This window comes from Chiloscyllium plagiosum, unplaced genomic scaffold (genome assembly GCF_037043375.1).
Source record: "Chiloscyllium plagiosum isolate Xiang-an unplaced genomic scaffold, Cpla_swu_hap1 HiC_scaffold_36, whole genome shotgun sequence".
Classification (NCBI taxonomy): domain Eukaryota; kingdom Metazoa; phylum Chordata; class Chondrichthyes; order Orectolobiformes; family Hemiscylliidae; genus Chiloscyllium; species Chiloscyllium plagiosum.
Window position 1 is genome coordinate 41,646,272 of NW_028270174.1, and position 13,673 is coordinate 41,659,944.

The 13,673-nt window shown below is 46.6% G+C and overlaps 1 protein-coding gene across 2 annotated transcripts in view; it reads left to right on the top strand.

Moving 5' to 3' along the window:
* bbs7 (Bardet-Biedl syndrome 7) overlaps positions 1-13,113 on the top strand; it is a 62,420-nt gene extending 49,307 nt beyond the window's left edge. For both annotated transcript variants that reach the window (XM_043674029.2, XM_043674031.2), the window contains one exon: positions 11,614-13,113. In XM_043674029.2, the coding sequence (XP_043529964.1) occupies positions 11,614-11,747 (134 nt within the window). In that variant the 3' untranslated portion in view covers positions 11,748-13,113. The remainder of the gene's footprint in view (positions 1-11,613) is intronic.
* The last annotated feature ends 560 nt before the right edge of the window (positions 13,114-13,673 follow it).

The window sequence follows — 13,673 nt, forward strand, 5'->3', positions numbered from 1 at the left end:
GGTCAAACCACACGGCTTTAAGTAAAACAGAATTAGTTTAAACACTATACAGGGGAACGAACCTCAATTATCCGAACATGATGGGCAGGTACTGTAATGTTCATTTAATCGATTATTCGGTTTATCGATTTAAATGCCTTTCTTCTGGGGCTCGGAGTTTTTAAAGTCTGCTCCGAGTTCAGGAGACTGCAGCAGCACACCACGCATGAGACCCCGCCACCAACCCCGTATAACCTCTCCCCGCCCCCAACACCTTCCCTGCCACCGCCCCCTGGCCCCAACACCTTCCCCTACCCCCAAACCGTCACCCGTTCCCAATCCCGTGCAACCTCTCCCCACCCCCAACACCTCCCCTGACCCCAGAACCGCTTGCTCCAACCCTGTGCAACACCCCCCCCCCCCTTCACCACCTCCCACCCACAACACCTCCCCCGTCCCCAACACTGCCCCTGCCCCCAACATCTCCCCCCCCCCCCCACCCCTGTGCAACATTTCCCCCGTCCCCCAACCACCTCCACCCTAACCCCGCCCCCAACCCTGTGCAACACCTCCCACCGCCCCCAACCCTGCCCACTCCCGCCCCTCTCTGGGACAGCTGGACTGCACACCAACAACAAGACTGCTGCTGCTGCCTTTGTGGGGTAAGTCTCCAAATAGCGCACGCGCACGCACGCACACACACACACACCAATTCTTACATGCAGGAAGGAACAAAATCTAAAGACAGATTTCAGAGAAAGTCACAGGAATTCTTCACTGAAGCTTGCAAATCCCCTGGACTCTCATCTTGAGACTGCTACAGATAAAACAAACTAGGAAAAATCCTGAACCGGGAGAACTGACCACTCCCTTCCATTATTAAACTAGACTCTTCAGCACCTCTGCCTTTACAACCTCTCTTTGAAAAAAAAATCAAGGACATAATAACCTTTAATTGACAGCATCACCAGACTCTTGGTACCTAGGGTATATCCCAACTGGCCCAGGGGATTTATCTGTCCTTATGTTTTTCAAAATTTTCAGCACATCCTTCTTCCAAACATCGACCTGATCTAGCATATCAGTCTGTTTCACGCTGTCCTCAGAAATGTCAAGGTCTCGATTAGTAGTGAATACTGAAGCTACGTATTCATTAAGGACCTCCCCAACTCCAGGCGCATGTTCCCTCCACGAGCTTTGATCGGCCCCATCCTCACCTTAGGCCATCCTCTTGTTTCTCATGTAAGTGTAGAACACCTTAGGGTTTTCCTTAATCCCACCCACTAAAGCTTTTTCATGCCTTCTTCTAGCTCTCGTAAATCCATTCTTCAGTTACATCCTGGTCACCTTGTAATCTTGTAAAGCCCTGCCTGATCCTTGCTTCCTCACCTTTAAGTTTTTTTTTCTTCCTCTTGACTAGATGTTCCACATCCCTTGTCAATTTACCATCCCTTCCCTGTTGCAGTGGGACAAACCTGTCCAGCAGTATCAGCAGGTACTTCCAAAACAGCCTCCACATTTAGAGTCAGAGAGTCATAGAGATGTACAGCATGGAAACAAACCCTTCAATCCAACTCGTCCATGCCGACCAGATATCCCAACCAAATCTAGTCCCACCTGCCAGCACCCGGCCTATATCCCTCCAAACCCTTCCTATTCATATACCTATCCAAATGCCTTTTAAATTTGCAATCCACCACCTTTCTCTGGTATCTCATTCCATACATGTACCACCCTCTGTGTGAAAAAGTTGCCCCTTAGGTCTCTTTTATATCTTTTCCCCTCTCACCCTAAAACTATGCCCTCTAGTTCTGGAAAAGATTTTGTATATTTATCCTATCCATGCCCCTCATAATTTTGTAAACCTCTGTAAGGTCACCCCTCAGCCTCCGACACCCCAGGGAAAACAGCCCCAGCCTGTTCAGCCTCTCTCATTAGCTCAAATCCTCCAACCCTGGCAACATCCTTGTAAATCTTTTCTGAACCCTTTCAAGTTTCACAACATCGTTCCGATAGGAAGGAGACCAGAATTGCATGCAATATTCCAACAGTGGCCTAACCAATGTCCTGTACAGCCGCAACATGACCTCCCAACTCCTGTACTCAATACTGTGTCTGACCAATAAAGGAAAGCATACCAAATGCCGCCTTCACTATCCTATCTACCTGCGACTCCACTTTCAAGGAGCTATGAACCTGCACTCCAAGGTCTCTTTGTTCAGCAACACTCCTAGGACCTTACCATTAAGTGTATAAGTCCTGCTAAGATTTGCTTTCCCAAAATGCAACACCTCCCATTTATCCGAATTAAACTTCATCTGCCACTTCTCACCCATTGGCCCATCTGGTCCAGATCCTGCTGTAATCTGAGGTAACCTCCTTCGCTGTCCACTATACCTCCAATTTTGGTGTCATCTGCAAACTTATGCTCGCATCCAAATCATTTATGCAAATGACTAAAAGTAGAGGACCCAGCACCAATCCTTGTGGTACTCCACTGGTACAGACCTCCAGTCTGTAAAACAACCCTCCACTGCCACCCTCTGTCTTCTACCTTTGAGCCAGTTCTGTATCCAAATGGCTAGTTCTCCCTGTATTCCATGAAATCAAACCTTGCTCATCAGTCTCCCATGGGGAACCTTGTCAAACACCTTACTGAAGTCCATATAGATCACATCTACTGCTCTGCCACATCAATCTTCTTTGTTACCTCTTCAAAAAAACTCAATCAAGTTTATGAGACATGATTTCCCACGCACAAAGCCATGTTGACTATCCCTAATCAGTCCTTGCCTTTCCAAATACATGTACATCCTGTCCCTCAGGATTCCCTCCAACAACTTACCCACCACAGAGGTCAGGCTCACTGGTCTATAGTAAGGCAACTCACCATCTGGGAGTTTTGCTTGCAACCACAGAATCTCCTGCCTGTTCCCTTCTCGATTGAATCTCCTATCACTATTGCTCTCCTATTCACCCCCCTTCCATTCTGAGCCACAGCCAGGTTCAGTACCAGAAACCTTGTTGCTGTGGCTTTCCCCTAGTAGCCCCCCCCCCCCCACCACCACCAACAACAGTATAGAAAATGGTATATTTATTATTAAGGGGTACGGCCATGAGATCCCTGCACTGTCTGCTTATTTCCTTTCCCTTTTCTGATGGTCACCCAGCTACCTTTGTCCTGTAACTTAGGTGTGACTACCTCCCTGTAAATCCTATCTATCATCCCCTCAGCCTCCCGAATGATCCGGAGTTCATCCAACCACAGCCCAAATGTATCCATTCACATGCCCAGCGATCCCTGTGTCTGTGTCCAGTCCTGTTGAGCTTTCGCTCTGCCTATTCACGAGTTAGGTCTTTAAGAAGAACATTTACCTTCCGCCAGCTCCCTGAATCTCTCTCACTGCTCCTGCTGCTGCAGCAAAATGGAAGCTGCTGATTCCACAAGCTAAGTATTGAAATGAAAAATCTACCTTCCTGGCAGCTCCCAGTCCTCACTCTCACTGCTCCCGCTGCTGCTGCTTGATGAGTTGCTTGACCCACCTTGGCTTGTCTTCCAGTCATGAATCAGACTTTGTAACTGCATTAACTTTGCAACAGTCTATACTTAACTGTTGGGTACCATCTGGTTTTCGCACCATTACTATAGGTGAGCTCCAGTTGCTGTAACTCACTTTGATTATGCTGTCTTGGAGCATGCATTCAATCTCTTATTGAACATGTGTCAGCTTTTGATGGTTAAGCCTATAAGGATGTTGCTTAATTGGAACAAAATTTCCGATATCTACAGCACATATAGTTAGATTAGTACTTCCCAGCTTATTCCCACATGCCGCCCCATGCAATAGTAATAACTCTTTGAGGTCATTTCACTTTTTCTCTGGAAGGTAACTAAATAATTTATCCCAGTTTTTGAGAACTTCCTCATTGTTCAGTTCAGGTTGAGAAATGTTCAGCTCAGAATCTTCTGAACTTTGTATTGTAACTTTACTACGGTGAAAACACCTGAGCCTTTTAACTTCTCTTTCCCCTTCATTGGTTTCCTTTTTTATTTTTATTAGATTAGATTAGATTCAGCCCAACAAGTCCACACCGACCCGCCGAAGCGCAAACCACCCATACCCCTACATTTACCCCTTACCTAACACTACGGACAATTTAACATGGCCAATTCACCTGACTTGCACATCTTTGGACTGTGGGAGGAAACCGGAGCACCCGGAGGAAACCCACGCAGACATGGGGAGAATGTGCAAACTTCACACAGTCAGTCGCCTGAGGCGGGAATTGAACCCGGGTCTCTGGCGCTGCGAGGCAGCAGTGCTAACCACTGTGCCACCGTGCCGCCCACAAGGAGATCTTCAATGAGATCTACTTTCCCTTACTACCTGAGGATTTCTGTTTTCTCCAATTCCTGTCCCTCACAGATTGATTTGATAGAGTCATAGAGATGTACAGCATGGAAACAGACCCTTCGGTCCAATTCGTCCATGCCAACCAGATATCCCAACCCAATCTAGTCCCACCTGCCAACACCTGGCCCATATCCCTCCAAACCCTTCCTCTTCATATACCCATCCAAATGCCTCTTAAATGTTGCAATTGTACTGGCCCCCACCACATCCTCTGGCAGCTCATTCCATAGACGTACCACCCTCTGTGTGAAAAAGTTGCCCCTTAGGTCTCTTTTATATCTTTCCCCTCTCACCCTAAACCTATGCCCTCTAATTCTGGACTCTCCGACCCCAGGGAGAATGTTTGATTTATGAATCAACTCAATTGTCAGCCATTTCAGCTGCTAATCTTGCTGTTTTAAATCTCTGCTCTTCCACAAGTTCTCACTACTATCTCAGGAAGTGAATTTTTGAACTCCTCCAAAATGATAATTTCTCTGAGGGTCATATATTTGATTTATTTTTAATGCTCTTATCCACCTATCAAAATTATTTGTTTGATCCTTTCAAACTCAAAAGTTTGTTTGACCAGGGTCCCTCCTTAGATTCCCAAAACCAGGCTACTGGTACAAGCTCATATGCACCAAAAGTGGCTTTCTTCACCTCCTCATACTCACCAGATACCGCCTCTGACAGTGATGCAATTACCTCACAAGCTCTACCTACCAACTTTGTTTGGATAAACAAAACCCACATGGTCAGTGGCAACTTCGTTTGTTTAGCCACTTTCACAAATGAAATGAAAAAGGCTTCTACATTCTCCCTATCAGATTTAGGCAATGCTTGGATATATTTAAACAGATCCCCACCCGACGTCTGGCAATGATGGGTTTGCTCATCGTCACGAACTTCCTCGCGAAGCCGAACTTCTATTTTGGCTTAAATTCTTTTAAGTCAACTTTCCTGTCTAAGGGCCAACTTCTAAAGTTCAAACTCTTTTTCTGCCATTCTTTTTGTTCTCTTCCTGCCCCCTCCCCCTCTCTCCCTTTCTTGTCTCTCTCTCTCTCCCTCCCCCTCTCTCCTGTTCTTTTCTGACCCACTCTCTCCCCCTTCCTTTTCTCATTCCCCCCTTCCTTCTCTCACTCCCCCCTTCCTTCCTTTCACTCCCCCCTTCCTTCTCTCTCACTCCCCCCTTCCCTCTCTCTCGCCCCACCCTTTCTTCCCTCTCTCTCGCCCCACCCTTTCTTCCCTCTCTCTCGCCCCACCCTTTCTTCCCTCTCTCTCGCCCCACCCTTTCTTCCCTCTCTCTCGCCCCACCCTTTCTTCCCTCTCTCTCGCCCCACCCTTTCTTCCCTCTCTCTCGCCCCACCCTTTCTTCCCTCTCTCTCGCCCCACCCTTTCTTCCCTCTCTCTCGCCCCACCCTTTCTTCCCTCTCTCTCGCCCCACCCTTTCTTCCCTCTCTCTCGCCCCACCCTTTCTTCCCTCTCTCTCGCCCCACCCTTTCTTCCCTCTCTCTCGCCCCACCCTTTCTTCCCTCTCTCTCGCCCCACCCTTTCTTCCCTCTCTCTCGCCCCACCCTTTCTTCCCTCTCTCTCGCCTCACCCTTTCTTCCCTCTCTCTCGCCCCACCCTTTCTTCTCTCTCTCTCGCCCCACCCTTTCTTCTCTCTCTCTCGCCCCACCCTTTCTTCTCTCTCTCTCGCCCCACCCTTTCTTCTCTCTCTCTCGCCCCACCCTTTCTTCTCTCTCTCTCGCCCCACCCTTTCTTCTCTCTCTCTCGCCCCACCCTTTCTTCTCTCTCTCTCGCCCCACCCTTTCTTCTCTCTCTCTCGCCCCACCCTTTCTTCTCTCTCTCTCGCCCCACCCTTTCTTCTCTCTCTCTCGCCCCACCCTTTCTTCTCTCTCTCTCGCCCCACCCTTTCTTCTCTCTCTCTCTCGCCCCACCCTTTCTTCTCTCTCTCTCGCCCCACCCTTTCTTCTCTCTCTCTCGCCCCACCCTTTCTTCTCTCTCTCTCGCCCCACCCTTTCTTCTCTCTCTCTCGCCCCACCCTTTCTTCTCTCTCTCTCGCCCCACCCTTTCTTCTCTCTCTCTCGCCCCACCCTTTCTTCTCTCTCTCTCGCCCCACCCTTTCTTCTCTCTCTCTCGCCTCACCCTTTCTTCTCTCTCTCTCGCCCCACCCTTTCTTCTCTCTCTCGCCCCACCCTTTCTTCTCTCTCTCTCGCCCCACCCTTTCTTCTCTCTCTCTCGCCCCACCCTTTCTTCTCTCTCTCTCGCCCCACCCTTTCTTCCCTCTCTCTCGCCCCACCCTTTCTTCCCTCTCTCTCGCCCCACCCTTTCTTCCCTCTCTCTCGCCCCACCCTTTCTTCCCTCTCTCTCGCCCCACCCTTTCTTCCCTCTCTCTCGCCCCACCCTTTCTTCCCTCTCTCTCGCCCCACCCTTTCTTCCCTCTCTCTCGCCCCACCCTTTCTTCCCTCTCTCTCGCCCCACCCTTTCGTCCCTCTCTCTCGCCCCACCCTTTCGTCCCTCTCTCTCGCCCCACCCTTTCTTCCCTCTCTCTCGCCCCACCCTTTCTTCCCTCTCTCTCGCCCCACCCTTTCTTCCCTCTCTCTCGCCCCACCCTTTCTTCCCTCTCTCTCGCCCCACCCTTTCTTCCCTCTCTCTCGCCCCACCCTTTCTTCCCTCTCTCTCGCCCCACCCTTTCTTCCCTCTCTCTCGCCCCACCCTTTCGTCCCTCTCTCTCGCCCCACCCTTTCGTCCCTCTCTCTCGCCCCACCCTTTCTTCCCTCTCTCTCGCCCCACCCTTTCTTCCCTCTCTCTCGCCCCACCCTTTCGTCCCTCTCTCTCGCCCCACCCTTTCTTCTCCCTCTCTCTCGCCCCACCCTTTCTTCCCTCTCTCTCGCCCCACCCTTTCTTCCCTCTCTCTCGCCCCACCCTTTCTTCCCTCTCTCTCGCCCCACCCTTTCTTCCCTCTCTCTCGCCCCACCCTTTCTTCCCTCTCTCTCGCCCCACCCTTTCGTCCCTCTCTCTCGCCCCACCCTTTCTTCTCCCTCTCTCTCGCCCCACCCTTTCTTCCCTCTCTCTCGCCCCACCCTTTCTTCCCTCTCTCTCGCCCCACCCTTTCTTCCCTCTCTCTCGCCCCACCCTTTCTTCCCTCTCTCTCGCCCCACCCTTTCTTCCCTCTCTCTCGCCCCACCCTTTCTTCCCTCTCTCTCGCCCCACCCTTTCGTCCCTCTCTCTCGCCCCACCCTTTCGTCCCTCTCTCTCGCCCCACCCTTTCGTCCCTCTCTCTCGCCCCACCCTTTCGTCCCTCTCTCTCGCCCCACCCTTTCGTCCCTCTCTCTCGCCCTCTCCCTCCTCCTTCACCCCCCCCCCCGATGGTGTATCGTGCTATTGCTGTAATTATGCCTCCATTTCCAACAGACCAAGGCAACCCCAACTCCAGCTTGTCTGCCAATTCTAACAGCTTTGCCTTGCTTTGTAAAACCCCCAAAGTGGAGAAAGTGAGGTCTGCAGATGCTGGAGATCAAAGTTGAAACTTTATTGCTGGAACAGCACAGCAGGTCAGGCAGCATCCAGGGAACAGGAGATTCGACGTTTCGGGCACAGGCCCTTCTTCCTGAAGAAGGGCCTGTGCCCGAAACGTCGAATCTCCTGTTCCCTGGATGCTGCCTGACCTGCTGTGCTGTTCCAGCAATAAAGTTTCAACTTTAAAACCCCCAAAGTCACTTCTTCTATCCCCAGAAAACTGTCTGAAAGAGCCATCACAACACAGAGCACTGTTTAAACCAACTGAATTCAACCCCCAGAACAAAAGACTCTAACACCTACCATTGCCACCTTTGCGTCCAACAACCCTAAACCCAATCGCAACAAGAGCCTCTAATCTTTTATGGGCCAGGACAGACTCCCTCAAAATACTTAAGAACGTAGCCTGGACCCTAACTTTTCTTATTTTAAAGGCACATGTGCAGTGGGTGTTCCCTGTGTGAGGCAGCTGGTCAAACCACATGGCTTTAAGCAAAGCAGCATTAAACACTATAATTGAAACCCAAACAAAAGAAAGCAGAATTTAGAATAACTTAAGTATTGGAAAACGTAACTGACCTAATACAGTAACTATTACTAATTAACTGTTCCAATTATCTATTCCAATAGTAACATCCCATAAACACACCCCTTGGCAAAAAGGTAAATTCAAACATAGATTCTTAGAGGGGAACAATATCCAAAGAAAGGTTTGAGAGAAAGTCAGAGGAATTCTTCACTGAAGCTTGCAACTCCCCTGGACTGTAACATCTTGTCACTGCTATAGCTAAAATAAACTAGAAAAAAGCTGAACTGGGAGAACTAGCCACTCCCCTTTCATTGTTAAACTAGGCTCTTTGGTACCTCTGCATTTATGACCTCTCAAAAAAACCAAGGACGGAATAATCTTTTTTTTTAAAGTGACAGCATCATCACACTGACAATTGTAAAATTGTGACCCCCTAGTTACTGACACATCAGCTAGTGGAAACAGAATATCCTCCTTTACCCTGTCAAAAATTGTTCATAATTATGAATACCTCAATAAGGTCACCTCTTAATTCAAGGAGAATAAGCCCAACTTCTCTAATCTTTCCTTACATTTACTCACTCATTCATGGTAGGATTCTAGTAAACCTCCTTTGTACTCTCTGCAGGGCTTGAACATCTATCCTTAAATAAGGTGCCTGGAATTAAAAGCAATATTCCAAATGTGATCTGACCCATCATTTGTAGAGGTGTTGCATTACCTCTTTGCTTTTATATGTTGTGATTCTATTTATGAACCCAATGATCCACTCAGCCTTCTTAACAACTCTTTCAACTTGCTTAGCCACCTTCAGAGAATTATGCACATGATTTCTCTGCTCCTGTACTCCCCTCACAGTTATACCAATGAACCTGACTCTCTTTCTTCCAGTGAATTGTATTATCTCACATTTCTCCGCATTGAAATTCATCTGCCAGGTGTCTGCTCATTTGATCAATAGTCATAGAGATGTACAGCACAGTAATAGACCCTTCAGTACAGCTTGTTCATTCTGACCTAAACTAAACTAATCTAGTCCCATTTGCCAGCACTTAGCCCATATCCCTCTATCGCCTTCCTATTCATGTACTCATCTGGATGCCTTTTGAATGTTGTAATTGTACCAGCCTCCACCAGCTCCTCTGGCAGCTCATTCCATACATGCACCATCCTCTGTGTGAGAAAGGGGTCCCTTTTAAGTTTTCCCCCTCTCTCCTTAAATCTGTCCTCTGGTTCTGACTCCCCCACCCTAGGGAAAAAGACCTTGCCTATTTATACTATCCATGCCCCTCATGATTTTATAAGCCTCTAGAAGGTCACCCGTCAGTTACAGGGGAAACAGCTCCAGCCTCTCCCTATAGCTCAAACCCTTCAACCCTGGCAACATTCTTGTAAATCTTTTCTGATCACTTCCAAGTTTCACAACATCTTTCCAATAGGACAGAGACCAGAGTTGCAGACAATTTTCCAAAAGTGGCCTAACCGATGTCATGTACAGCCGCAACATGACCTCCCAGCTCCTGTATTCAATGTTCTGACCAATAAAGCTTAAGATTAAAAATGGCAAGTGATCTCAGACCTGTGTTATGCTCCTCTTAATGTAGGAACTCAGGGACACAGCTAGTGTCCCTGGCTCCTTCATATGCAAGGAGTATGTCCAGTTGCAGCTCTTGTTAGACTGCATAATGACTCTGAAGCTGCGGATGGACTCACTTTGGAGCATACGTGATGCTGAGGGGATCATGGATAACGCTTTTAGTGAATTGGTCATACCACAGATTAGGATTGTTGAGGGAGAAAGGGAATGGGTAACCAAAAGGCAGAGAGAGCAGGAAGGCAGTGCAGGTGTCCCCTGCGGTCATCTCCCTTCAAAGCAGGTTATACTGTTTTGGATACTGTTGGGGGAGATGGCTCACCAGGGGAAGGCAGCAGTAACCGTGGCGAGCTCTGCTGTTCAGCAGGGTGGGGAAAAAGAGTGGATGGGCAATAGTCATAGGGGATTCAGGTGCACGGGTCAGGGGTATCTTGGATTGACTGCAGAAAATTCTCAAGGGGGAGTGAACAACCAGTTGTTGTGGTACATACAGGATCCAGTGATATAGGTAAAAAAAAAACAGGGTGAGGTCCTACATGAAGAATTTAGGGAGTTAGGAACCAAGTTAAAAAGTAAGACCTCAGAGGTAGTAATCTCAGGACTGCTACCAGTGCCACGTGCTAGTCAGGGTAGGAATGATAGAATATTCCGGGTGAATGCATGGCTTGAGAGATGGTGCAGAGGGGATGGGTTCAGACTTTTGGGACATTGGGACCAGTTCTCAGGGAGGTGGGACTATTACAAATTGGATGGTTAAAACTGGGCCGGACTGGAACCAATGTCCTAGGGGGTGCTTTTGCTAATACTGTTGGGGAGGGTTTAAACTAATGTGGCAGGGGGATGGTGACCAAATGAGGAGGTTAGTGGACAGTAAGAAGGTAGTAACTAAAGCCTGTAAGGAACTAGATTCTGAAGTCAGCGTGACTGAGGGGAAGAGTAGGCAGGAAGCGGTGGATGAACGCAAAAGGACAGGTGATTTGAGGTGCATTTGTTTTAATGCAAGAAGTATAGTAGGTAAGGCAGATGAACTTAGGGCTCGGATTAGTACCTGGGAGTATGATGTTATTGCTATTACTGAGACTTGGTTGAAGGAAGGGCAATTAAATATCCCAGGATATTCAGGCGGGATAGAGAGGGAAGTAAAAAGAATGGAGGAGTTGCATTACTGGTCAAAGAGGATATCACAGCTGTGCTGAAGGAGGGCACTATGGAGGACTCGAGCAGTTAGGCAATATGGGCAGAGCTCAGAAATAGGGAGGGTGCAGTAACAATGGGGCTGTACTACAAGCCTCCCAATAACGAACTTGAAGTAGAGGTACAATTATGTAGAGAAATCATAGAAAGATGTAGGAGCAACAGTGTGGTGGTGATAGATTTTAATTTTCTCAACATTGACTGGGATTCACTTAGTGTTAGAGCAGAATTTGTAAGGAGCATCCAGGAGGGTTTTCTAGAGCAGTATGTAAGTAGTCCAACTCGGGAAGGGGCCATACCGGACCTGGTATTAGGAAGTATCATATGTCTTTGCTATGTTGTAAATCTAAGATGCATCTTTATGTTCAAACTAATCCTTTTTTTCCTTCTTCAAATAGGCATGATAACTGATCTCTTCATAGATAAGTTCAAATTCAAAGGCACCAATGTGAAAACAAAGGTTCCCCTTTTGTTGGAGATTTTAGATAATTATGATCCGAAAAGTCTTATGGCTTTCTTTGATTCAGCCTAAAGAAAGTACGCAAAGCCTGTTTAAAAAGCAATGTAATTTCCTAACCAGAGTGGTTTTATAGTGATCAAATGTTATGATTTGAAGCAGTAGTGGAACAGACATTGTCTTCTTGATCAGAAAAATTATCATGCTGTTATAAAGTTATTTAAAGGATGAATTTCTCTACATTGGCCATCTTGATTTCAGCAGATAATCTGGAAATCCTGGATATGTGGTTAAAAACAGTTTTAATATTATTGCATTAGATTTCCATGAATAGTCCCTCAGCTTTTAGCATGAGTGGGAGAACTGTTGTGATATGACCCCTCCATATACTGCAAAATAAACAAGGTGGTGTAATGTGTTGGAAATATTAGTGTGAGTCTGCACATTTTTAAAATGCTAGTTGAGAGATAATTTTAAAACAACTTTTTGTCTGGAATTTTGAAACGACTGGGAAACATCCCATTCTTTTACGGTTATCCAGAATGGAAGAATGCCCACAAAGCCCCTTTGCAACCTTCTACAACCACGTATATATTCCACTGATTCACAAACCTGAATTTAGATTCAGTGTCCACACAACATTTGCTTAGCCTTTTGAGAAATTGCCATTCAAAGGCAAACATCCATTTTGAAAATAGGCTGAGAATGCAGTAAACCTGGAATGAGATGGCAGTTTTTCCACCTGATTTCTTTATTAAATATAATTTTACTTGTATTTATAATTTTATATTAAAGGATATATGTCTTCGTTTGGTAATAATGGGTACTGCATGATTTTCATAATCTTTCTAAATAGCATTATTGCTTGTACCTGTTGTCATAAAATACCTGGCAATAGCCTAGAGACCCATTTTATTTTATGGTAATGTGTTGACCCCTAGGATCTCAAGTGCAGTTCCCACCCACACTATTTTGAAATGCACTCAATTTTTGACATACTGGGTTAAAATAAAATTCACTTAATGTCATGTACATAAAATAATCTTGTCAATATTGTGTAAAGTCTCAAAAGAATATCCAATTCTCTAACTGCATTTATGTATTGTTATGACAGTAACATCAACTTTTGCAAATGTTTTAATGTTATTGTTCATTCCTGTCCTCAATTTTTGTTTAATTTCTGGAGCTGAAATCTTACCTACTAACTTCGTAACTGATGAATGTGTAAGAGGAAATTTGTTGCAAGTACAATCCACTCCACCTCTCCATTAGTATTATATTTAAGCAGATGTTTGAACTATGTTCCAACTTTTGTTCTTTCATTTCACTGTTAGTCATTAGTGTAGTGATTATAATGTAAATAGAATGGATTGTAAATATGATGGTGCTAAAAATCTCAAGAATATTAAATTTGAATATATTCATCAAATTTCAATTGCAGCTATTAATCATTTTGGTACTACGTTTCTAAAATCACAAGCTTTCAAAGTGCTGCTCTTTCATCAGGTGACTTCTGACTATGAACACCCCAGTCCAACACCAGCATCTCCACATCATGATTATCCAGCTTATCTGTCCATCTAGCCAGAGGATTGTCTTCAGTGATTTCTCCTCTTGCTCTTGCACTGTTGCCTCTGGTGCCCCCAAAGCACAGGGTCCAGAATAGATCCTATTCATTCATTGGATAAGCGTGTTGCTGCCTAGGCCAGCATTTATTGCCCTTCCCAATTGTCCAAAGGGCAGTCAACAGTTGCTGTGGGTCATATGAGTCAAATTCTACAAATGCTGTGGTGTGAGTTGTAACAGGTCCCCCGAATGTTACCCGGGTCTCTGGATTAACAGTCCAGTGATAATGCCATTTGGCTATTGCCTCCCTTAAATTTATGCTAAGTTCCCAATATCTCTCTTGACCCCAGCACACTTGGGGGACATGCAAGTAGGATTTCCCCTTGCCGGGGGACATGCAAGTAGGATTTCCCCTTGCCGTAGGACCAAGAGTGG